This window comes from Ursus arctos, unplaced genomic scaffold, assembly GCF_023065955.2.
Source record: "Ursus arctos isolate Adak ecotype North America unplaced genomic scaffold, UrsArc2.0 scaffold_26, whole genome shotgun sequence".
NCBI lineage: Eukaryota > Metazoa > Chordata > Mammalia > Carnivora > Ursidae > Ursus > Ursus arctos.
Window position 1 is genome coordinate 35,948,620 of NW_026622941.1, and position 26,117 is coordinate 35,974,736.

General features: G+C 39.5%; 1 protein-coding gene across 3 annotated transcripts in view; it reads right to left on the reverse strand.

The window, feature by feature from the left end:
- Nucleotides 1–26,117, reverse strand: part of NELL2 (neural EGFL like 2) — a 377,959-nt gene that overhangs the window by 260,305 nt on the left and 91,537 nt on the right. For all 3 annotated transcript variants that reach the window (XM_057318980.1, XM_026502054.4, XM_057318979.1), the window contains one exon: nucleotides 6,986–7,136. In XM_057318980.1, coding sequence (XP_057174963.1) covers nucleotides 6,986–7,136 — 151 coding nt within the window. The remainder of the gene's footprint in view (nucleotides 1–6,985; nucleotides 7,137–26,117) is intronic.

Genomic DNA, 26,117 nt, shown 5'->3' on the forward strand with positions numbered 1-26,117 from the left:
CACATGTCCAAACCAACAAAGTTGTGTGATTAGGTTTCCAGCCTGAACGCAGTGGCTGAGATGTTGCTGTACAGCTCATTACAGGTGTCGTTATTCTCTAAGAACGTGACTTACAGCCCTTTCAAGGCAGTGACTGCCAGTTAGTGAAATTCTCACACTAGAGCTAATGACATTTCAGAACAGACTAGACATCCTGCCACAACACAGCAATTTCAACATTCCCCGGGTCCTTTGCCCTCGCCTGATTTGTGACATTACTGATGATTCCTGGTGCACTCATGATGATCTTTCTCTTGATCTTTCACTCATTACTTCATCAAATATTTATTTAGCATGTAATGCTGTGTGACAGCATGGTACATGAAATGGGGTTTATAAGGACAATGCACAACCCTTAACAGCAAAAAAAAAAAAAAAAAGACAAAAACTTAAGAATCTAATCAGAATTGTTATCAACTATGTACAATTTTATACAAGTACACCTGGGGGAAAGATCAGAAAGCTGCATCCCAGAGTGTAAGGGTGGTTATCTCTAGATGCCAGGACTACAGGTAGTGGTGCTCGTAAATGTTTAACAATTGGCTCTCTGTTCTCTAGAGAAATAATTCTAAAATATTGGTTCATTATCCACTTGCATGAGAAAGATGGAAGAGAAATATGAAAAAAGGACTCATTGAAAAAAATAATATTTATCAATTAAAATATATCCAAAAGAAGAAGGCCCTGCTTTGTAGCATTTGCTGATGTCCACGCTGTAAATACCCACACCGTGGCCTACTTCGAGCTATCATAACAATGGTAGCTCACTCACAAAGTTTCAACCCCCTAAGCCAGTATGAACCCACTCCAGCATACTACTGACTGGCTGAGCCACATTTTCTTCTTTTTATTTTTCTTTTTTTCAAAAATTTTTTGATGAAAATAGTGGTTGCCCCCGGGGATAGAAAGTAGGTGGCTGGGGACAGGGACAGAGGTAGACTTTTCTTCTCTATAACCTGCTGTGCCTTTAAATTTTGAACCATGGGATATATTATCAATTCAAAAAAAAATTAAATCTTAAATTTAAAAATCTTCAATAAACATTTGTTATGTTTGTGATCAAAGGCAGCAAATGACATCTTTAATGTCCAATATACACTAATACATACATATATACATGAAACACATAAATAACAATATAAGATGTTACACATCAGAATGCCAAAAAGATTGGCACAAATTTAAAAAATGCATTGGGGGCAAATGCAGTAAGAAAGTCATGTAAACTGGAAAGGTCAGGAAAAGCTCTCTGGAGATGTGAGCAGAGTCCTGAAGTATGGGCAGGATTTGGACAAGAAGAAGGAAAGCAAGGGGGTGACACACAGGTGATGAGCAGACTGGCCATGTGCCTGGCATTGACACTTCACTTTTTTTCATCTCTGTGCTGGAGCGGACGTTCCCCACAGTTTCTTTTCCTTAGGGACTTCTCCCTACTTAATTTAGCATCAGAACAGTCTGGTAGCCAGACTTTCATGGCAATCAGCCAGAATGGCAATAAGATTGACGTCAGGGACTGACATAAAGGAGAGAAGAAGTAGTTTCACACCATCTCTGGTAATAATATGAATGTTTATTTAGTAACTGGTCTGTAGCAGGCACCCTGTGGTCTAACCCACAGCGCCTAAGTCAGAGGGAAAACTCAAGTTCTTGCTCTTGTGCTTCCTACCTGGCCCGTAAGAACATGTGCTTGGATGAAGCACCACAACCTGTCCCCACCAACCCCAAATGCAACTAGGAAATGAGCTTCCCCAGGGTGTAGAAGAGCTCTTCCATGAACTTGGAAGGGCCTTATGGAAAGCTGGACCTGCTCCTAACACCTGCTAGTTAAAGGATCAACTCTTCACTGAGATAGGCATTTTTCAACATTTAACTGGTATATATAGCCAATCTGTGGAGCCACAAATTCACTCACTTTATCCAGACACATATTTTGCAAACTAGTTCATCTTAGTGGATAACTCAGGTACTTACACTGATCAAAATTAGACACTTTTTGGACACTTTGGATTTTTTAATAGCATGTGTAAGAATTTGGTTATCTCTATTTTACTTTGTATCCCCTGGTGGAATGATCTTTGGTCATTAAAAACTCAATTATAAATGAGTATTTGTTGGCATGAGAAACTCTTCAAGATATTTTGCTAAATTTTAAAGCATTGTAAAATATCATCTACAGTATGATTCAATTTTTTAATATTATATCTATACCTTTAAATAGACATTTATAACTGAAAGTATTAGTAGAAACTATTTCCAGGTGGTAAAACTACAGATGATTTTGACTTCCTTCTTTGTAATTTTCCTAATTTGTAAAATTTACTATAAATACCACATATAATGTTTGAAATCTGTAGCATAAATAACATTTTTACATTCTATGGGATCCATTCATCAACATGGGAGTGTAGAACCCATTCTACTTCCTGAGGAAAAGTGTGGCCCTGTTCTTGAGAACTGCTTCCTTCCGGCATCTTCCATTCAGCTCTGTCCTTGTTAGGTTCCTCAATCTTTACATAAAATGTCAGTATTTCCTCCAACTCAAGTGCTACTGCTGCTCAACACTTAACTCTCACTGAAGTGTCGAGAACAGACACAATTCAAATATTATCAAGGAAATCCAACTTGAATTCAGTATTATTCTGAGAAAAGCAATTTATATGGAATACTGCCTTAAAGACATGGTCTTTTATCAAAGTTTCATATCAGAGGCACTACTAGGATAGGAATATTAGTAGGAAAATTTGGCTGCACACTACCAAGGGTCTCCAACGGTGCCTACTGTTTCAAAGACCTTCACACCTTGACACACGTTCCTGGCATCACTGTAGCTTTGCTTTTCCCAAAGCGCATTACAGCATGATGCCACCAGCTGACATGAAGCCCTCTGAACTCATTTCTCTAAAGACACTCACTATATCCTGCCCTAAAAGGCCATAGGAGAAATATGTCTCTGGTCTTGGAACCAAGAACAATTGCATTATCTTAATCATCCAACTGGGTTTCTACTTTTCCTTTGCCCTGATTTTCATATTTCACTATATTCTTATCTTGTTGTCCTGCAGCTATCTCTATAAACCACCTTACATTTTCTGCGAAAGAAAGCAGAGAATAAATAAATACGTGTTCAGGAAATGATGAAACTAAAAATATGAGTCAGATCAAGATGAAGGGAAGAAAGATAACTTCAGCAACAATACCAGAAAACACACACACACACTATAACCAAGAACTGTCAGGGTGCTAGCAGGTTAGGACATATCACAGTGTACTGGTAAAAACACCACACTCGACAGTCTGCATAAGTGGGTTGGGTCCTGATTCTGTCACTAACTAGCTAAGTGATGCTGTGAAGCAAGTGGGCAGAAGAGAACCAAGTCGAACCACCTCCCACACACACTGAGAGATGGCAGAGCGCCAATGTCCAGCAGGCCGGCTCTATAATTCTGTTACCTGAGCTTAATCCCTACTCCACTTAGTCTTGGGAACCTCCAACGACTTAAGCTCTCTGGGCTTCTTTCTCTTATCCATGAAATGGGAATGAGAATACAGACTTTGTGTGATTATGGCACTTCTGTGGCATCTTTTTCTTTAGTTTTCTCAAGCACTTAATATGGACTTACAGATGAGGAACCTAACGTACAGAAGAGTTAAGTAATTTGCACAAGGTCACAAAGCCAATAAGTGGTAGACCTAGGACAGGGATACATGCGGTGCCCCTCTCGATCTGCACTCTTAACCACTAATCAATGCTGAGGATCAAATGAGCCAATGCGCACTGCCTTTAATAACTGCTAGCTTACTAAACAAATGAAAAGTGCCTTACAAATTGAAACGACTTTTTATATCACAGAAAGATATACTATATCTCAAATATGATATTTGCTTAAATAAATGTTATCAAATTTATAGATGATATAAAGAATGAATAAGTAAAACAAGGAATTACAGAATTAATATTAAATTTAACAAGTATAACTAGAAAGCATGAGAGCTGAGCACAAAAATTTATGTATAAATATATTCATCATGGTGTTATTTATTAAAGTTAAAAAAGGAAATGAGTTAAATATCCAAAGGAAGGGGCTGATTAAATAAAATATGACATATCTACACACACAGACAAAAGGACTAGATCAAAATATGACAGAATGTCAACATTGGTCTCTTTTTGGTAATATGATTTGTATGAGTTTTTCTATTTCTTTACACTTGTCTGCTTTCCATATTTTCTACAATGAAAATATATTGCCATATTGACTTAAAAAAAACAAATATTATCTTTCATTGAAATAACTCAATATAAATTCTTACATGTTTTCACACATCTACTTCACAGGAAGTGTAAGAAAAAAAATCCGCCTGACAGCAAGTCATCCTTCCTCAGATCCTTCACCAAGAATCTACCCGATGACAGCTGGGTATTTCAGTGGTCCATACACTTACTGTTTAAGATGCTAAAAATAATTTTCAAACTATCTTAGTAAGCATTAGATTGAAAGTGTGTAGATTACAAGAAGTCTGTGCTGGTCAAACATTTGTACAGTTATTCATTATATTCAACTCCAGGGACCAACAAAAACATTGCCCATCTGGGACGCATATAGATGAGGGCAGTGGACCTTGTGAAGTGCTGCCAATTAAGTCTCCAGAGGAGCAGATGGAGTACCCAGCGCTGGTTACTCAGCTCGGAGACAAGAGGGGGGAGACAGGAGGCTGCAGTAGCCATCGTGGATGTAAGGATATGCCATCTGGAAGGAGGCTGGACGAGTTCCATGTGGGGAAAAGTTATAGGGCAGAAAAATCTAGTGCCCAAATTACAGGCGAATTTTTTTTTTCCGTAAGCAGAAATAATTAGCACTAGGGGCGCCTGGGTGGCTCAGTCAGTTAAGTGTCCAACTCTCGATTTCAGCTCAGGTCGCTATCTCAGGGTCCTGGGATCAAGCCCCATGTCAGGCTCTGTGCTCAGTGGGGAGTCTGCTCGAGGATTCTCTCCCTCTCCCTGTGTGCCTCCCCCTGCTCATGCTCTCTCTCTCTAATTAAATAAATCTTACAAAAAAAAAAAGAACGTAAGAAAGAATCAGCAATAAATCAGGCTGCTCTGTAAAGGAACAATGTTCCTTTATTACATGTGAGTCATGTTGCCTAAAGCCCAAGCAAGATGGGCAAAGTCACAGCACTGTAAGCAAGGAGCTCAGGTATCAGTTACTTGAAGATGACATCTGTCCCTGGGACCAAAAACATACCAAGGGGAAAAGCCCTAGTGAACCCTTGGAAATGGGACCTCTCTCTTTCTTTCTCTGCCTTGAAGATTCAACCCAGTTACCAAGTGAACTCTAGAATGGCACCCTGCTCTCAATCACAGGCCAGAACCTGGGAGGAAAGAAGCCCAAGTGAGGGGTCTAGAAAGTTATGCCAACCCTCTGCCGCTACAGATGGAATAAGGCAGGGCCTTAATAGAATAATCCAGGTAGAGTGTGATCAGGAATCTTGCTCTCTATGTCAACTTGCTAGATTTTGTTCTCCACACATTTGTGCTTCTGTTTGCTCTTTAGTATTTACTAAGGTTTGCAAAGACCCAGGCTGCCTCATCTCTGATAAGAGAAACCAAGAAAAGAGGGTTTCTGCCCACACCTGAACAGGATCATTAAAACTTCTTATATATTTTAAACATTTGACATATATAAACTCTTTAATCTTCACTACAAGCTATGAAATAGGTATTATCACTATCTCCATTTCACAGGTGAGAAAAACCAAAGCACAGAAAGGCTATGTGACTTGCTCAAGGTCCACAGTTAATAAGTAATGGAGGGGGATTCAAAATGTGAACACGAAGGAACTTGCATTATCAGAACTGTGGTTGTTTTTTTTTTTAAGGTTTTTTTTTTTAAGATTTTATTTATTTATGTGACAGAGAGAGAGAGTACAAACAAGGGGCATGGCAGGGAGAGGGAGAAGCAGGCTCCCACTGAGTACAGAACCCGACATGGGGCTCGATCCCAGGACCCTGGGATCATGACCTGAGCCAAAGGCAGCTGCTTAACCAACTGAGCCACCCAGGCCCCCCAGAGCTGTGGTTATTCTTTCGCGAAGGAATCCTTTAGGGGGCGCCTCAGTGGCCCAGACGGTTAAGCGTCCAACTCTTGGTTTTGGCTCAGGTCATGATCTCTGGGTCCAGGGTCCTGGGATAGAGCCCTGTATCAGGCTCCATGCTCAGCTTGGAGTGTGCTTGAGGATTTTCTCCCTCTTCCCCTTTCCCCACTCTCACTCTCTCTCAAATAAATAAATACATCTTTAAAAAAAAAAAAAAAAGAATCATTTGGAGCTATTTGGTAATATTCAGTAACAATCTATGTTTATGCAAAGGGTCATGAATGAATTTCTCCTTCCTCTCCCCTCCCCCTCGCCACTACTCCCACCAGCTCTCCTAATCATGCTTCCACACATCTGAGAAGCTGAGAGATACTAGGCAGTATTTTGTTTTAATGCACATCCAAGAACACAGTTACAACTGCTGCTAAGAGTGTGTCAAAAAAAAAGTTATCTGTCAGGGACTAAAATTGTAAGACTAGTAAACTCTAAACCCAGGCATTTTCCTAAAGAAATTGAATATAGTATTTTTGTGGCTAACTATTCACAGATTAAGAAAAAATATGTTTGTCTTTAACACGGAGGAAGAAATCTAATGAGGAATTTGTCATTAATAAGAGTGTCTTAGGAATGGTGATTTCTGTGTGTTTTTAGCAACATCAAAAGCACCAGCTCCTTCTGCATCTAGGCTGATCTCAATTACTGGTGTTTGTGATTTTGCATAATGTAGCAAAATTATTCTAGCTGTCTCCTACCAGTCTTGTGTAGAGTATATCTTGCTTTTGTTTACTTTCTTTGAATATGTTCATTTAACCACATATAATGAACACACGAAAACCCGAGCAGCCACACTCACCTGTGATCCAAGTGGTGAATGGAGAGAAGAACTCCAGAGTTTAAGTGGGTCTGTTTTAGAGTCACCAAAACAGTAAATTCATGTTTATTTCTCAGCTTCTGAAAAAACTGTTCAGCGGTAGCAGTGGATGCTTTTATACTTCTGGGAGTATCTAAAAAAAGAAACATACACTAAATAGACTAGAATTTGGTTTTATAAAGTATCTTTTCCATGAAACATCTTTCAAAAAAACATTATCAGGTAACAACTGATAAATACCAAGTTTCAGACTCTTTCAACAAGACATTACGCTACGTAGAACACAGGACAGTCAACCAACGACTGAACTTTTGTTCCAGGAATCTTTTTTTCAAAAATGTCCCTTTTGAGGCAAAGAATCAAAGAATCCTGTTTGAGGAAGTGTGTTCCCAAGTTTTCTCCTGATATATTTTATCCTGGATGCCATGGCCACGTCAGTGTCAACCATGAGCAAAAAAGATGTACTTCCTAGAATAGGACCTAAAAGACCATGATAGAGCCATTTAGCTCTTCTGACACCTCATGACAGAAAACTGGATTTAAATCTATGTGCCACCTTCCACATTGATGTCTTTAGCCAGAAGGCGTGCTATAAATAGTTTTTTAAAAGATCACTGAAATTAGTCACTCTCAGCCTTCTGTGCAGTGGAGGAAACATTAAGATCAAATTGTCTTACCATATTGTTGAAAGAAATACATAGAATTTCATTCCAGTGTCCCTCTCTCTGGACTCAGAGAAAGCCTAGCCAAGGAAGGTATGCCCTGGAAGAGCAGAAACTTTGACCCTACACTTCTACCTCATTTAGTCTTGCACTCCAACCTCAGGACCCAGAGAGTATGGGGGCAATATGGATAGGAATGGATTTAGTGGGTAGAAAAAACCTATCATTCAAGCCATCTGCTAACCGAGCATAAGGCTCTCCTATTCATAGTATGTGCAAGAGGTTGATGGGAGCCAGAAAACGTTTCTGTTATTATCAAATCATCCTCCTCGTTTCTATGCTTTAGACTAGGTAGTCTAGGTAACTACTAGGTAAGTAGTTCTCAGTGGAAAACTACCAGCATTTAGAAAGAACAATCCCTCCTTGTGCAAAACCGTCCCATGCATTGCAGAACATTTAACACCCCTGGTCCTGGTCCAGTGAATGCCAGTGACAACCAACCCCCAGTCATTATGACAACGCAAAGTTCTCACACACGTTTCCAAACATTCCCTACAGCAGTATGGCGGAAATCTTGTTGAGAACTACAACTTTGATGAAACAGATTATAGGATTATTCCAAAGTTCCATAACTTTCTAGCCCCACAAATTTATGGAAGAAAAATGTAATCACCTGATCTGTGTCCATCACTGGGAATGGAAAGACATGGAGAAGTCCTCAAAATACCCATAAACTAGAGGAAGGGACAAGTAATCCCAGTACAATGAAAGAAATGCTCTCATACAGGTAGGTACAAAGTGTGGACAGAGCACAGATGGGAAAAATAGCAAACATCACGTGAAGGGAAGGATCTCATAAAACAGATGGCATTTTACCAGGAGTTCACCAGGGCAAAGAGAGGCAAAAGCATTCCAGTCATAGGAACAGCTGATGAAAAAGCAGAAAGGTGTAAAAGGGCATGACATGGCTGAAACAGTGAACAGCAGCCATCAGGATGGGCCTGGATAGGAAAGCTGGACTGCATAGGCAGGACCTTGTGTGTCAACGTAATGAACACCTGTTATTTCTGTCACCATCATCAATTCACACCCTTGCTAAAAAAAACAAACAAAAAACAAAACAATACAAAAAAACCCAAATAGAACAAAACAAACCATCTTATTTACCACTGAAAAATTATCCTTCCCCACTCTCAACACACAACTTCCTCTGCACCAATCACAGCAACACCAAACCCCATCCACAGTCATTGATTCAGGAATGAGCACCTAATCCAGAACAATGAAGTCAGACCCACGATATTTGTTCAAAGTTTTAGGAAAAAGAAATTTCTTGTTTCAAAAAAGAAACTTCCTCAGTTCCAATCAATATTCACAACTCAAAAGTGTAACAATAATCTACAATTTCTGCTATAGTCAACATAATCATTTCTCCCCAAGCTCCATTAGGGATAAGATTGGCTGTGGAGGGGATTCCATACAATTCTTCCTGGCTCCAAAACGTTCTACTTCCTCAAGGATACATACAAAATGTAATTCTGCGAGAATAATTCATCTAGTGTTAACTTTTAATCCACTCTAATTTATACACAGGTAAATCATTCACAAACTTCATCACTTCATCTTAATTTGATAGATAAAAGCAAATTAAAATTAAATTATAAATATTTATTATGCTTTCCCCCCTTTACAGGCAGGTAGAGCTTGAGCTGCATCCTTTGTCTTGCTGAACAGGATAATAGATGGGGATGCAAATGACAAATAGAGCAAGGACTACACTGAATACAGAAATGAAGATCAGGGCGCCTGGGTGGCTCAGTTGCTAAGCGTCTGCCTTCGGCTCAGGGCATGATCCCGGCGTTCTGGGATCCAGCCCCACATCAGGCTCCTCCCCTAGGAGCCTGCTTCTTCCTCTCCCACTCCCCCTGCTTGTGTTCCCTCTGTCGCTGGCTGTCTCTGCCTGTCAAATAAATAAATAAAATCTTTAAAAAAAAAAAAAAAAAGAAATGAAGATCAGACCCACGGAGAAATCCAAAGATGTGGCCCGGAGAGCTTGAGCTCATCCACTAGGAGAAAGACAGTTCAGAACTGGGCCACAACTGCCTTACAAGTGAAACTTTAGAAAAGAGATGCTTACTGAGGGGTTTTAGCAAGTTTTGTCATTTGATATGCACAGAAAACCTTCACTAATCTCTATATTATTTTCCACTGCTTTTGGAGTCAGATTTGTGGGGAGAGTTGAGAGGTTGTATTATTTGTGTGAATTTTCTTTGTTTTGTTTTAGATGAAATGTAAAGATTGACCTTAAGATGAAAGGAAGAAGGATTGTAAAAGAGTGGATTACATTTGAGTATCATTAATAAAAATGTAAGACACCATGGTTGAAAACATGGTAAAGGAATCTGTAGGTGAAGAAAACATTTTTTTTAAAAATTCATCAATCTGCATTCTAGAAAAATTTCTCTGGTGGCCATGTGGAAAGTTACTTGAAGAAAGAAAAAAAGTTAAATGTAGAGAGAACTCTTGAGAAACTCACAACTCAGATGATTATTGACTCTTTTGTTAGATTTCACATATTTTAAACACCACATTTTGACATCCTTAAACTACCTTTCCTAAACCAAATTGTCCTGTCTAACCTCCCCTCCCAGCCCATTACTTTCCCTATTTTGCTTCCTCAATGAGGGTAGGGTGACTTGCAGGAAAGAGGGTCCCTCCAACACAAACATGGCCAGCAGGAGTCCCATTCAGCTCATACTATAGTGACAGGAGAAATAATATTGGGGTTTTTTTCCCCATCTTGATTAACCAAGTTCATAACACAGAAATTTAAAAACAGACTTGCATGAACTTCCCACCTGTGTTATGGGGAGGGGCAATATGGAAGGCAGTAGAAGGGAGAAAACCTCGTACTATGGCCTCAAGATGGTCTCCTCACCTGGCACCCCCAGCCCAAGGGCCCAGGACACATGTGAAGATTACGTGATGGTGACAGAGAGAGCACCTACAGGAAGGATAAATCATGAGTATATCATGTTTTCAGCTGTCAACAGAACACCATCTCTTACCAACCCTTACCTCACCTTAATATCATTTAAATCAATTGTTGCCCTTAAAAACATGCTTTTCATAAATTCATTACGCCTGAGTCCAGGAAGGACTTGATGGGGGCCTGAACTCTGTGAGGAGCATCAGAATAAACAGGAGAGGTAGAATTCCAGAGATTTTTAGAAAGTAGAATCTAAAGAATTTGGTCACTGATAAAAACACATGCAAAAGGTGAAAGAGAGAGAAAACTACAGCTAATCAAATCTAAAGTTTCTAGCTTGAGAGAACAAATGAAGGACAATTCAGTGGAAGCATCATGGTACCCAGATGGGACATCAGTTTTAGCAATGGTCACTCTGACACGCAATGGGACATGCAGGCGGGAGTGTCCGGCAGGAGGCAGGCACCACAGAACTTGACCTCATGAGAGAGGTCAAGGTTGGCAATATAGATTTAGAAGTCATCAGAATATAGTACCTAAAATCATAGGAATCACAACAGTGAGAGGACAAAAGGACGGACCATCGAAAAACTAAATCTATCACAGAGTAGCAACAACACATATAAATATATAAACATATATAAGGCTGCACATTGGCTACCATACAACATGTGTCCTTCAAAAATGTATAATGATGTATTTTTCCCTTTGAACCCATATTTCATTTTTGTTCTCATAAAGCCTTGGAAACTTGACAGGGACAACCATTACTACTTCCTTTTTCAATGAGTAAAACTAGCCCAGGAACAATCCTGCGGTTCATCCAAAGGCACCTGGTACACCAGAGGTTTGATGGGGATGACAATTTCTGGCCCGGTATTCTCTCCACCAGATCGCACTGCCTCCTGAACATGACATCCTTTATCCAAGCTTAACTGCCACTCACAAACAGAAATGCAAATAAGAGAGCACCAACATAGAAAATAATCCAGAAAAAAAGTAATTATATAAGACAACATTTTTAGTTCCGTAAGCGACTAGCTTAGTAGTGATTTTAAGTAAAGGTCACTTTCCTCATTTGCATTTCTGTTTCTCAATTTGTAAAATTAACATTCCTGCTTTCTATTTTCATATCAAGGATTATACAGTGTTCAGAGAGACTTCTGAGTTTCCACAATTATTACTATAGACCCGATTCTAGTCTTCACCAGAAAATCAAGTCAAAGAAACCATCATTGTGAGAATTAATTTTACTTTATTTTTATCATTTCAGTTTTCAGAATTAGTAATTTAATACAGGTATGTATGAAGCAATTTCTCAATAGGGCCACCTGTTAAGAACCAAACATAGAGAAATAAAGTGTGGTGGGCTGGCAGAACAAAACCTGAACCCAGAAGAATGAGGTTTCAATGCCAGCTACGCAGATTATGAGCTATGCTTGGCATGAAGTAAACACCATGTGTTGGCTATTAGGATTATGATACTTATCATTATTACTCTTCCAAGCAGTGAGACTGTGGAATCCGCTCAAACTACCCACAGCCATGATCCCTTGTGGCCATTCCTGAGCTTACTTTCATTCTAAGTACCCCAAACTCAGCCATAAAATATAGGTGTCTGGATCTGGAAATTGGCATTAAAGTTTTTGGCAATCAAATTTTATTCTTAAGATAAAATCCTGCCTACCACTCTCTATTTCTATAGAACTATGAATGATCCCTCATTTATGGACAAAAATCAATGTAAACTGATTTTCTTTTCAATGAAAGGCTGACAAGAGATCATTTCAAATTGCCTCTTCAGAGAAAAACAGGCTGATAAGAGTGGCCTTTAAACACTGCTATGAAGCCCTGTACAAAAACTTATCAACGGGATGCCTCAGTGGCTTAAGCATCTGCCTTCAGCTCAAGTCATGATCCCAGGGGTCCCCAGATAGAGTCCAGGGTGGGGCTCCCTGCTCAGCGGGTGGACTGCTTGCCCCTCCCCCCGCTCACACGTGCTCTATCTCACTCTGACAAATAAATAAAATCTTGAAAGAAAAAGAAAAGAAAAACAAATCAACACATTCACACTGGAGGAGGTCTTCTAAATTGGAAAATCAGTTGAGTTTAAAATTAAACTTTGTTTCAACATTTTCCATTTTTATTGTGTGCAGAGTCTTAAAAATCTGCTTAAAAAAAAACTCGTGGCATTTTAAAGCAGTTATTAATAAGTAATGAAGTGGTTCTGAAGCGATCCCATCAAAATATTCATTTTTAGTTGTGGGACAACCAGGATGGAATGATGAGTTCCTGAGTGAATATAGTTACAATTTCTAGGGATTTAAACAATGCGTTATGTATTCCCCATATACATTGTAGTTAAGGGGAGAGGGAGAGCGAGAGAGAGACTGGTTTATTTCAAAAATAGACTGGAAATTAATGAAAGTATGTATGTGGTACCAAACATGGGTGCTTACTGAAAAAAAGAGTCAGACCGGAGCTTCTTTAAGTATGTTTGGTGTATTAGTAAAAGTAAAGAGAAGAGATTCGTCCATCAAACAATAACAAAGAAATCGGCAAGAATTACTTTCTTCTTTTGGACTTAAACCGTATTACTACAACTGCCATCATGAATCAAATGAGTCTTTGCCACTGACAGGTCTCTACCCCATCTGCACTATATAAAAGCTAAATTGATTTTCCCCCCACATAGCCAGACTAATACAAATACCATGTGCAAATTCAATTATAAAAACAGTCTAATCTCAGGCATAAGATGGTTGATTTAGAATGTACCAAAACTCACCAAATGACTTTTTTTTTTAGTTTCTAATTATGAAAGGCTGTTATCTTCTGAATTCAGGTTAGAAATATACGAAGTCAGAACTATTAATATAGCTCCTGTCTGTTGCTCTTAACTCTCCTTCAATATCTCCATGCCTTTACAGTGCAAACTTTCAAGGCAAAGAAATAGTTACAATTTTAAAAGCCATTAAAATTTGATTAACACTATATATGCAGTTTGCAAAGTCCTTAAACATGAACAATCTCATTTAAGCCTCAGAGCAACTCTGAATAAATGGGATTATTGCTCCAAGGTAAGAGAAATTACAGATGAGGAAAGAGAGGCACACAGAAGCCAAGACCCTTGCAGTCATCACCATACGTGGCTCAAAATCAGAGCTCATTTCTATGAATTTACACTATTAGAAACTTGTTGGTTTGAAACCTCAGTGATATCGGAAACCGTGATATGTGAAACAGGCCCCGGATCAGAGGGCAAGGAAAAACAGAAGAAAGAGGCAGGCCACTCCAGATTGGCAAATGGCAGGTTTAATAAGCAAGGGAACTTACTTACGAGGCTTGCCTTGGGCAGCCGCAGGACACACAGATCTCTACATGCACCGGCAAAAATCCTTAAATTTATATACAAGCCTTAACTGGATTCACTCCAGTTATACCAGTCCGCATGGTCGCAACAATACACAGCTCTCTCACCAACGCATCCCTGAAAATGACTCCCACTGTAGAGTGTGCATTTCAAGGAAGGGGAAGAGGGGAGGGCCTTTGATTGCTGTGGTCCAGCTCAAGGGTCAATCCGAGGTCATGCCCTCTCCGCAACCTCCTCCAACAGAACTATCAAAAGCAATTAGGAGAGGATAAAGGAATGAACCGACCAAATTCAAGCGACAGAGCCAGAATCCCCACCCAAGCCAACGTGCTTCCTATACCACACGGTAGGGCCCTACCAAAGTGATGGTGATACACACGCCGGAAAGCAAATAAGCCCTGATTTTAAGTTAAGTTTTATAAAAATATATTCTGAAGATAAATACACTTTTCTTGATCTTCAGATCAATTTAAGCTTTACAAATCAACAAAACAATGCATATTATATAATCTCTCAGCTACTCTAAACTATTGAGATATAAACTGTAAAACCCAAAGCTTTCTTAAAAGACAATTTTCAAATAATTCTCCTTAAAAAATCATTGGGGAAAATGTATGAGTAATCCACAACTTTCTAATGGAGCAAGCCCACGTCTAACAACGCCACATCCTCACCCTTTAGCTTCTATACATTCCTTACGTTACTAGATTACCCCAGTGCATGCTCTTGGAAAGTCAACTTCCCCTTTTACATTTCATTCCCATTAAACCCCAAAACAATCCCAAAAGTTTCTTCCAAATCGACAGTTAATTATAATTTGATTCAGTGCATAATAAGCAGATGTATCTTCATGTATTACTTACAAAATTGTTGGCTTAATGTTGTGAATATCCAACCACACAAAAACATATACACATGAATATAATCAAAAATAAAAACATAAGCATCCGCACCATTCAAAGAAACAAAAACACATAGCAGGTTCTGCTCCTGGATTTAGCAACTAAATGGTTGACATTAAGCAAATCATTTATGACTCATATGTTGGAATTCTCATTAATGAAGTAGAACAAAATTTAGTCAGAATGTAGGACTACAATAAAATGTCTATGATTTCCAGCTTAAAATTACAGTATTAAAATTTTATACATAACAGATATAATACGAGTTATGTGGATTATTCCATTTTGTTTGTTTCGAGTCCAGACTAACATGTAACTTTCTGATAGTAATTTGGGTTCCCAGGTACACTGTTCTTCAGAGACAGCAGCAGTAGTTAACCACTATGAGTAATTCCAGTTTAGTTCACTGTTAAAATCCTCATTGTAGATTAAAATTAAAATTGGCACGTGAGTTTATAATCAGATTAATGCTTTTGGCTAGTGTCACTGTCCCTCAGAACCTCACCAGTAAGGTTACCAGCTGTTTTGTTACCAGCAAAATTAAAAGGATAAATGAGCTCAACGATATCCCTCTGTATCATCTCTTCTCCCAATTGGAATACTGCTCAAGACTATGACTAAATAGACAGAGATGTTAAGTGAATGAAAGGGATGATGACGATGCGAATGGCAATGATGACGATGACTTTAATATACTGGTTGTATTCCTGGTTGTGTTCCTGATACTGCCTCATTACCCATAGATAGCAGTCTCAACAACATCACTTGAACATATGTAGCAGACTTAAGAATCAGTAATTTGCTAGATCTTTATTTAAACCAATCCAAAATGTATTATCAAACTGAACCCCAACTGAATGCATACAATTTATCAGCTAATATCAAAGCCAATGTCTTAAATGCACAAGTAAAATTAAATTCATGGACTATCACACTTTATGAAACATGCTTTTGCCTTGCCACTGAAACCCTGAATAAATGAAATGTTAAGAATGTCTTTTAAAAAAAGGAAAAAAAACTCTCAATTTTTCACTGCTCTTTTTTCACCGGTCTTACCCTTAGCCATACATCAAAAGTTTAAATGCACCTTCATACACTGACACGAATTACTGGTGTATGAGGTATTGCTTAAATCTACAATGTACTCATCTTAACATTAAACTGTATAAATTCATGAACTAGGTCATTTTTCCCTCTTGTAAATTATTCCATATATAGTATATAATTTATATCTTAAATGCACACATAATTACTCTTCATAAGGTATTCATATCTATTAAGAGAGTAACTCTAAGTGCAAAAGAGATATGCACATATGCTAACTTTTAAGTGAAAACTGAGTCACAAGTTATTCCTTTATTTTCTTTGAGGTCTGATCAAATATTCATTCAGTCCCTGAGAAGGATAAGAGAGAGAAAAAAAGAAAAAATATATATACATATTTACATATATATGTATATACATATTTACATATATATGTATATACATATTTACATATATACACACACACATACATAAATACAGCTATCTTTTTATCCACATGTGTGCTCAGCTTGGCTCAGCTTTAGTCAAATTATTAGTGTAAAAACTAGAAAGAAAACTAACAGGATCAAGGTGAGAGCTCTACTATACATCGTTAACATTTGGTTGATACCTATTAATTGGCAAGAGTAAGGAATAGGGATCTATAATATAAAGGTTTACACATTTATATAAAATGTGAAGGTTATATATTGTGCAACCTCAGATTGCACAAGCAGGCTCTAACGGAATCTTTGCTGAGTAGCCAAAGAGATAGGATGCAGTGCTCCATCAATTATGCAGAGCTGAAGTGCTGAAATGCACAATTTCATCTCCCACCTAATAGGCCAATTTGACCTGAGACATCAATTTTGGGAGTTTTTTCTTCTTTTATCCTTCTTTAATTATAATAATCAAATTATTTTGGAATAACGAGACACCAAAATATCAGTTATCATGATTAAGCGCCCTATCAAAATGGTGCTACATTTTTTTTTACAACTATTATTTTCACTGCAACAAAGAAAACAGCATTCATTATAAGGTACCAAAGGACACAGAGCACAGAATCGTCAGTCTCTCAATCCAGAGTTTCAGAAGACTACAACCTTATGTCAACCCCTGTCCTTGTCACCCCAGGCCCCATATCTGCCTCCCCTCAGTTTCTGAGCCAGTTATAGTGATACCAGAAAATCAAAAGTAGGGCTCAGAATTAAGTATTTTTGCTCAGGGATTCGATTTAAAAAAGCTCTGAGAATTTGTGCAGTCTCTAAACTTAATCATTTCCCAGCCTACACAGTGGAACTTTTGCTTCAGTTTCCCAGCCTAGAACTCTTGACTCTGCCCTGCACACCAGTCTCATGTTCTAGTGCTCTGTCAGGATCTTGCTAATTCTCTATGCTGTGCCTCAGGAATGAATGAATCTGCTAAAGAGTGTCAGAATGCTAGATCCATCAAATGATGCCTGCCTGCCTGACTTTGAAATGTGGGGGCTACTGGACTTGCCCCATTTACCCCCAACTCCCACTCATCCTCACACCCTGACCCCACCCCATCTTATCACCCTCTTGGGCTTTTTCTCACCCCATAAGTTTTTCTAAATCAAATTCACTATTTAAATGCTGGTACTATTCCTGGATAAAGAACAGAAGATTCGCTTACTGACTAAACTAATCTCTGGATTTCACCTTATTAGAAGCTATATAATCGCCACTACTGATATACCCATTCTCAGGAGCCTTAAATCTAATCCCATCAAGCTGTGTCTCTCCCATTTCAAGGCTTGGATTTCTCCCTAAGAGCCTCTTCCAGGGCTAAGGATCACCTTCAGTTTTCTGTTCATTTTCATTAATTCAATATATTTATAACTGAGTGCTTGCTATGTGCTGAGCATTCAGAAAGAAGATCAAGAATAATCCAAAGTATGAACCATCTACCTTACTATGGCAGAGGTGCTAGTTGTCCTCCAATAGCAATAATTCTCTTCTTTTTAGTAATAAGACACACCATGCTTATCTGGGCACATAGAAACTACATTCCCTAGTTCCCTTGCCTGGTGACAAGTCCTGGTCAACAGGATGTGAGTAGAAGTCATATGTGCTAGAATTCAGATTTTATTATTAGAAAGGAAACTCATTGCCCTCCACTCTCCTTTCCCTGGGTCTGGAACAGGGATATTGAGGTAGTAGGCCAGCTCTTCAAGAGCACAAGGGCAATGTGGGGCCTTGGATAATGTGGCAGAGCTACCCATCAGCCCTGGAACCCCTGCCTACCTTGAGACTGTTACATGAGAGAGAATTGGGCGTCCTTCTTTGAGCACTTTGAGACACCCTTCTTTGAGCACTGCATTTGGGGCCTCTTTGTTACAGGAGCTTAGCCTATTCCCTAAGTAATACATCTCCCCCAAGTTTCCTATGACTCATCCAGAATGGGGTATCATTCTTTAAAACAATGATCAGCAAAATTTTCTGCATAAGGCCAGACAGCGAATTATTTTAGGCTTTATAAGCCATGTACATCTCTGTTGCATATTCTTTTAAATTTATTTTTATTGTTTTTTTTTTACAATCATTTAAAAATGTCAAAAGCATTTTCAAACGTTAAAGAAAAAATGTTAGCTCAAGGGGTCATACAAAAACAGGCCTCAAACTTGGCTCCCAGGACCACAATTTACTGACTCCTGGAAGCAACAAAGACAGATATAATTTCCCCTGGATAAAGAGCAAGTCTTTTATATCTTCAGTTAGTTATGTTTATGTCTAGAAAGGAAGGCCAAAACAATGTGATAGGAGGCTTAGTGAGAGAAAGTCTAGATGCCGTGCAAGCAGAAAAGGAAGGAGACAATGCTGTCTGTTAACTTGCCTTCATCACTGCTGTTGACATGTGTATTTGAGGGACACATTCTATCTTCTCTCATTCTGTGATGTTTCCCAGGTGCAGGGATCAATTTTGTGATTCTCCTTTTTGGTACAGCCCATGCAGAAGACAATCAGTAAGTGTGGCCAACTGTCTTGCTCATTGATGCCTTCGCCACCTACTTCTGTGCCTTTTAATGACAGTGTACTGTTGTCTGCTCAAGTAACTAAGTAAAGGTTACAGATTTATTTTGCCTCAAATATTCTTTCACATTGCTACCTAGTTTAATATTATGATTTAAAAGGTGAGGAAAGGACAATTCTAATGAACTAAACTAGAACGATGCAAAAAAATTTACAATACTGTTTTATATTGTTATGTTTTAAAACTAAAGACTCTCCCTCCTTTCTCCTTGGAATATGAACCAGCAAGTCTGCATGGGGATCCTAGATTTCTGAAAAGAACTTAGTCCTTTGTAGAATTCTGAGATGAGCATGTTCCTAGAAAAAGGAATGATATTAACCTCAGTTAATAGCAGATTCAAAACTTTCCCCCCAGATGCTGACAGTGTGGGTTGCGTATTTTCTTAGAAATGTTATAAACATCTAGAATGTCAGAGAAAATTATTTCTAATTAAATGCCCAGAAACACCTTCCAGAGCCGAAGGAAAGCACTAGACTTGTCTTCTCTCATCTCCACATCTGTTTTGGGGATAGCTGTGTGTTGACCTATGAGGAATGTTTAAAACATTTACTAAATCGATGTTCTTATATTTTTTTTTCTTTTGTTGTGTAAGATTAGATTTTAAAAAAACAGCAACAGCACTCAGGCAAAAAGTCTACACAGTGGTCTACAGATCACTTCCCCACTCTATCTTATGCTCTTTAAAACAGAGGAGAGCCAGGCATTGAAATAATCCTGGAATTATACTGCAATCAGGATTTAACATGTCACCTTCTATGACAATTCTCTCCTTCCATGACAACTCATAGCTCTGATCGTTTACTAGGTACTTTCATTATTTTTCAATGTAGCACTTTGTGCTGCCTTATATCTTTCTCTGTTTCTTGTCTAATTGCTTTCTCTGCCAGTTTTACATCCTCGGAAAGATCGATTTTAATCTCCTTGAGGGCAAGATCTGTACATCTCTCTCCTCTCCCAATAACTACCAGCAATTATAGCCCAAGACAGAGAGAAGTTCAATAAATATTTGCGGAATTGAGTTGAATGAATTTTCCTTTTCAAAGTTTGGAAGGTAAAACAACATACCTACCTTGGCTGTAAGGATAAGTCACTCCCCTCCCTCCTCATTCTCCACCAAAGCAGGGTTTACAACCCAGGACTCACTGTGCCACTCTAGGCAATATCTGATCATCTCACACACAAACACAATTTAACCTGCACAAAGGTTTATGGAGAGGTCCTGGGAGGCATGGCCCATGCTAATTAACAGGTCCAACTATCTCATTAGTCCAGGCTAGGAAACAATTGCTAGGGTTTAAAATTCTATTGAAATTAGAACACCTGAGTGTAGTTTAAAACGGCTGTTTTCTTTCATACAGAATTTCCTACCTGAATGTTATTCCAGGTCATATATTTCGTCCTCTTGGTTCATATCCCACTTCCACAAAATTGTTTTCCTTACTAGCATTGGGAAGATAAAGTGAGTCTTTCTACTTAGTACCACATTCAGATAGAGCTGAATTACATGCAGATATATGAAAGATATATTTCCATTTCTAATTTTGGAAATTAGGCCCAAACACCAACAGTCTATTTCCTATTTTAATACCACCACCAATGATGCAATCACATATATCCTCATTTACATACGCTCTCTCCCTTACCCGTACAATTTCACATTTATTCCTTAGAAATACTCTGATTTTTTCTTCTGATTTTTTATCTTTAGCATTTTTATTCATTCTTTTCTCTTGTCTCATAAAGCATGTGCATAAATTCAGAAGACATAAATACAGCATATAAATACGTGTGCATATGCATGTGTGTGCAAATATACATAACACACATACAAACACACACACACATTATTGTTACGGCCAATCTATGATTCGCAAATGTGGCTGCTTCCAAAGCATCATTGTTCAATCAGTTTTTAGGCCTTTGGTTTGCTTTCTCACACAGAAGCAATATTACACATGATGGTTAAGTCCTCAGAAGATTCAACCTACTTCAGTATGTTGTGGCTGATTTGAATCCAATAGATTCTGGTTCCATGGATCTAGTAGGCTGAACTCAGAAATGCCTAGCACCTCGACAGGCAAGGGAGAAGTCTGGAAGCCAAGATGGGATAGAGGGATGGGATAACTAAAAAGCTGTAGATTAGACACTGAACAAGGGAGCCAGCAGTTTGTAGCTGGTAGTCAAAGGCATGAAGGTGAACTCAGGCTCGGTTCAACTTGGGAGATCCAGGCAGACGAAGCAGCATGTGTGAGGCTCAGAGAAGCATGGGACATTCATGGACCCACCGGTATTGTATATTGCTAGAGCATACGGTGTGTGGGAGAGAGAGAGGTAGAAAATGCAAGGAGTCTCGACAGGTGGTGAGGAACAGATCACGGTTCTGTGATCAGCCTTTTCAGAGACACTGTGTTACTCAGAACTGCGAGGCTAAGATGAAACCAAAGCAGAAGCCCAGTTATGCGAACTGGACCAGAAGAGTGGGGCAGAAGGAAAAAAGTGTGACTCGGCAGGCACGTGGCAGCACAAGACTTTTCTTGGGAACACCAGGCACCAGTCCTTAGCACGGTGAATTCCAATCAGTTGCATCCCGCACTAGTGGAGCAAGGTCCCGATGTCTTCCCTGTTCTGGTCAGAACTGGCTGAGGAACTGGGAATGGCTGGCATGCAAGGCCCTGATTACCCAAGCCGAACAGTGCTGACATGGCCCGCCCTTTACAGCTTGGCCTCCTGTGAAACCACATTCAAACTTCAGGTCCCTAAGAATGTCTCCTCCCTAAAGAGCACCTATAAAGAGAATGGAGCTTCTCCCTCTTGGGGCCTCAGCAGGCTATAGGAGCAAGAGCAGGAGCCTGAGCTGCTTCTGGCAGCTCTGAAGAAATAAGAGAGGGGCGCCTGGGTAGCTCAGTCGGTTGAGCGTCCAACTCTTGATTTCAGCTCAGGTCATGATTTCAGGGTTGTGAGATCAGACTCTGCACTGGGTGTGGACCCTGCTTAGGACTCTCTTTCCCTCTCCATCTGCCCCTCCTCTCTCCCTCTCTGGGAAAGAAAGGAAGGAAGGAAGGAAGGAAGGAAGGAAGGAAGGAAGGAAGGAAGGAAGGAAAGAAAAAAGAAATAAGAGAAGGAGGGTGAAGAAGAAACTCAGAGATTCCAGCACTGATGAAGAAAGACTAGGACACTCACACGCAACGGGGAAGACAGAGGCAGTCCTGGGGCGAAGAGGACTCTCTAACTTGAGAGCCACTGGCATAAAAGACACCTCCCCACTCTCGAAGTGCTTGGACAGACTGGCAGTGTCTGCACATGGATTGGAGTGAGAGCTTTGTGATGCTAGAGTTTGGGTGAGTGTGATGGGGAAATTGGGGCTAAAACGTTTCTTCTTGTGGTGGATTCTTCTAAGTCTAAAAGAGAGTTGTTGTTGTTCTTTTTAAAGAGATGAAGAAGGAGCTCATATTCAAGCAGAGGGAGGCACACAGAGCATGAGGTGGCCCCAAGGGTGTTTCGATGCTGCTGCCCCTTGAGGGGCGCCGGCCACCTCTGCAGCAAGCGCGCAGTCGGAGACAGCAAGCTCCTGGCCTGTTTCACTTCCACGTGCACTAGATACCCAGCATCTGGGCGAGGGCCTGGCACCGAGTGAGCATTCTATAAATATTGGTAGAATGAATAACAAGAGCTAGCATTTACTGAGTGCTTACTACAGGAAGCATTTTTCTAAGTGCTTTCTTCATATTAGCTAACGAGGCACAATCCGTGGCTTTATTTTCCAGGGATGAAATCACTTGTCGAGGTCAGGGTTCCTCCACCTCAGCACTATTCACATTTTGGACCAGATAATTTTTTGTTGGGGGGGGGGGGGCTCTTCAGAGTATCGTGTGATGCTGAGCAGCATTTCTGGCTTCTGGGAGGACTCCACCCCTCATGGCGACAACCGAATATGTCCCTCGACATTGCCAAACGCCCCTTGGGGGACAATACTGTCGCTGTTTGAGAAGCACTGCCTAAGCTTTCTGGCTGGTAAGTGGTAGGTGCAGTCAGTGCAGGCAGAGACTGTGCTCTTCACCCCTGCGGGACAGCTGCTGATGCATGGACGGGCCTCCAGCAGCCGGCAGCTGGTGACCGCTGACTAGGAGCCGGGCACCCTGCTGAGCGCTTTCCTCCATCAATCTCATCTCATTATCGCCAGGGCTGTGCATGTGGATGGCTACCTTTGAAACCAAACACGACAGAAGAATAATTTCAAAGCATTTTGCTTAACAAGTTGATTCATATCTTCCAGATACTTTTTCAAATATTTTTGGAGGACTCAGAACTACATTTTGGCTTTTTGATTGCTAAGGCCCTGACTCTTCTATCCCACTTTTGGTAACAGCAATGTTCCTTTCAAAACTAAAAAATGGATTAAATTGTCCACATTAAGTCAATTCAGATTTCTATGCAGCATTAAGGATTTAAATTGTGCAGGTTTTATTATAATATCCTAAAATCATCTTACAGTAGAATCACAAATCACTGGAGAATAGCTTCCTGAAGATGTGAGCTCCAAGAGTAAAACGGCCTTTGTGAAAGCTACACAGGAGGCCATTTGGTTGTAATGCTGCAAATGCACTTCACGGAAGCCTCGACTCTCTAAGAACGACACAAGCAAACCACAGTCCATGGAGCTTCTCTCTGTCATTTTTAAAATTTATCTAGCAACTGAAGTCTGAGGGGTTCAATTTCAAATCCTTTTACTTGTCTTTAGTATTTAGAAGATGCAGCATGAAAAGATCCCTCATTAAAGGTAATAAAGCCCACTGAGAAATATGGTACCAGACTTTAGTATCACGATGCCCCTGAAAGCACAAAAAAGATGTCTGAAATTGTGTCAACAGAGGATACACTGAAAGGTCAGTAACAGCACTTATGTTGTTGACTATACAAAAACCGGCAGCTACTGCTCACATGGAACAAATAATTTTTGCTTATTTAATTAATTTATTTATTTTAATATGCATTTTTAATAAGTGTGTGCACTTTGCAGTCAGTAACTACATTGAGTTCTATGCCATTTCCATTGTTTTCTAGTTTAAAAAAAGTTATTTAACCTCCTTTAGCCTTGGTTACCTTGGCTCCTACCTATAAAATGGGAATAATAATAGTACAAATAGGTCATTGTCAGGATTTATATATATATAAACCACTTAGAAAAGTCCTTGGCCCATAATAAGTACCCAGTTAATATGTTTCTCACACGCATATGCATGCACACACACTTTGATATTCAAAGAATTCAAATTGATGTGTATGAATAAACTGGTGTGTGTGAATAAATAAATAGGCAAGCCTCAATGCCAGACAACTGGACATGTCTCCCACTCTTCTAGCAGAACTAAAGTACTTCCATTTCCATTACATCAAATGACAGAAAAGTCTTGGGAAGAACAGAACACTTCTCTAATAGATATGGATACGAACAGTCATTTCAACATGCACATCATCAAGCTTTTAATAGCCACAATTGTGAGTTCATCAACTAAGTGGAAATATATTGAACTATGAAATTTTCTTCTGCTGGTCTGGAAGCATAGCTTCAACATCTGAGAAGGAGGAGAACCCGCTGACTGCAAGATGGCAATTTTCAGTGTGTGATGAGGGGGTTTCATTTTGCGCATCCCCCACATCTCCCCACGCACACTCCAATCTGTGCACACAAGTGAATTTATATTATACCACTTCCTGTTCTCATTATGATCTTTGTAAAATTTTCCTCTTATTCCTCTATACCATCTGTGAAGGATTATTCTCTACCATTGTACTAATTATGCCTCTGCAGAATATTTATGTGCGTCTTTGGTAACTTTGGCAACCCCAAACAAAATTTTAAAGAAAATTAAAGCACTATAATCATTACTAGAAAAACCAGTCTATGTTTATGTTTTCATGTTTCTTAAAACAATGGTCATAAAGAAAAATGAAAATTGTACTAGAAGAAAACAGAGATGATCCGATATATATATATAAACGATATGCAACATAAGTCATAAAAAAAGAATTATTTGTAACATTGACCCAAATCAATGGTTTAAGCATCCATAAGATTTCTCTTTGTAAATATCAATTAAGAACATGAGCATTAGTATATAAAACCAGGAAAATTCCTGCACTATCCTCAACTAATATCAATATTTGAGCAATATCAAAACAAAAAGGCTTTCCAAAAAGGGCTCTTCGGTTCTATGCAGAAATATTAATATGGAATGTGTACTTGTAATAAATCTAAATCAAAGCTCTTTCTGCTGCTAGAATTTCTTTTCAAACTTCCAACGCAACTTACTTAGTGAAGTTTTCACTTAAGAACTATCATTCCCTCAGTTTGCTGTCAAGGCTAGGATCATGGTGAAAAGTTTTCATAATGACTGCACTGAAAAAGACCATAATAATTCTGCTCTTCTCACTCATGATAACACCATTTGCCTGCCATCTGGGGACACAGCTTTGTACTGCATTCCTGGCAGCTGGGCTTGACTGCACTGCTTAACCCAGGCCTTTTGAGTTCTTCCCATGAGCAACGGCACACACTGGCAAGACAGACGCCAAAGGTCAGGTTTCCATTCTGATTTTCAGTACACAATGTTGTCTTATTGTTGCTGCCCTTTCAATCTCATCCCTGGTCACTCTGCCATATGCTCATTACATTCCATCCACACCAAACCACATGCATACCTCCAAGCGCACACCATTCCTGGATTCCCCATATCATTGCAAATGCTGTGCCTCTGCCCGGAATGTCCTCCCTTACCTCACTGGCCTGTCAAACAAGCACCTAAATGCTTTCCACGTTCCAGCTCAATCAAGCATCCTGCTCCAGGAGGCAGTCCTAAAGACCCCACTGGAGTTGGTGGAGAATGCCAGTCCACTGAGTACTATACAGTCTACCACACTGCAGGGTGTTTAATTGATTTCACATCAGTATCCCGCACAACACTTTGAGCTCCTGGAAAACAGTACTCAGGTCTTATCTATCCCAATGTAGTCTACTTCCTGTCACAATTTAAAACTCAATATGAATGGATTAGTAATAACTTTCATTTAATAAGAACCCACTAAGTACCATGATTTTACATATTTTATC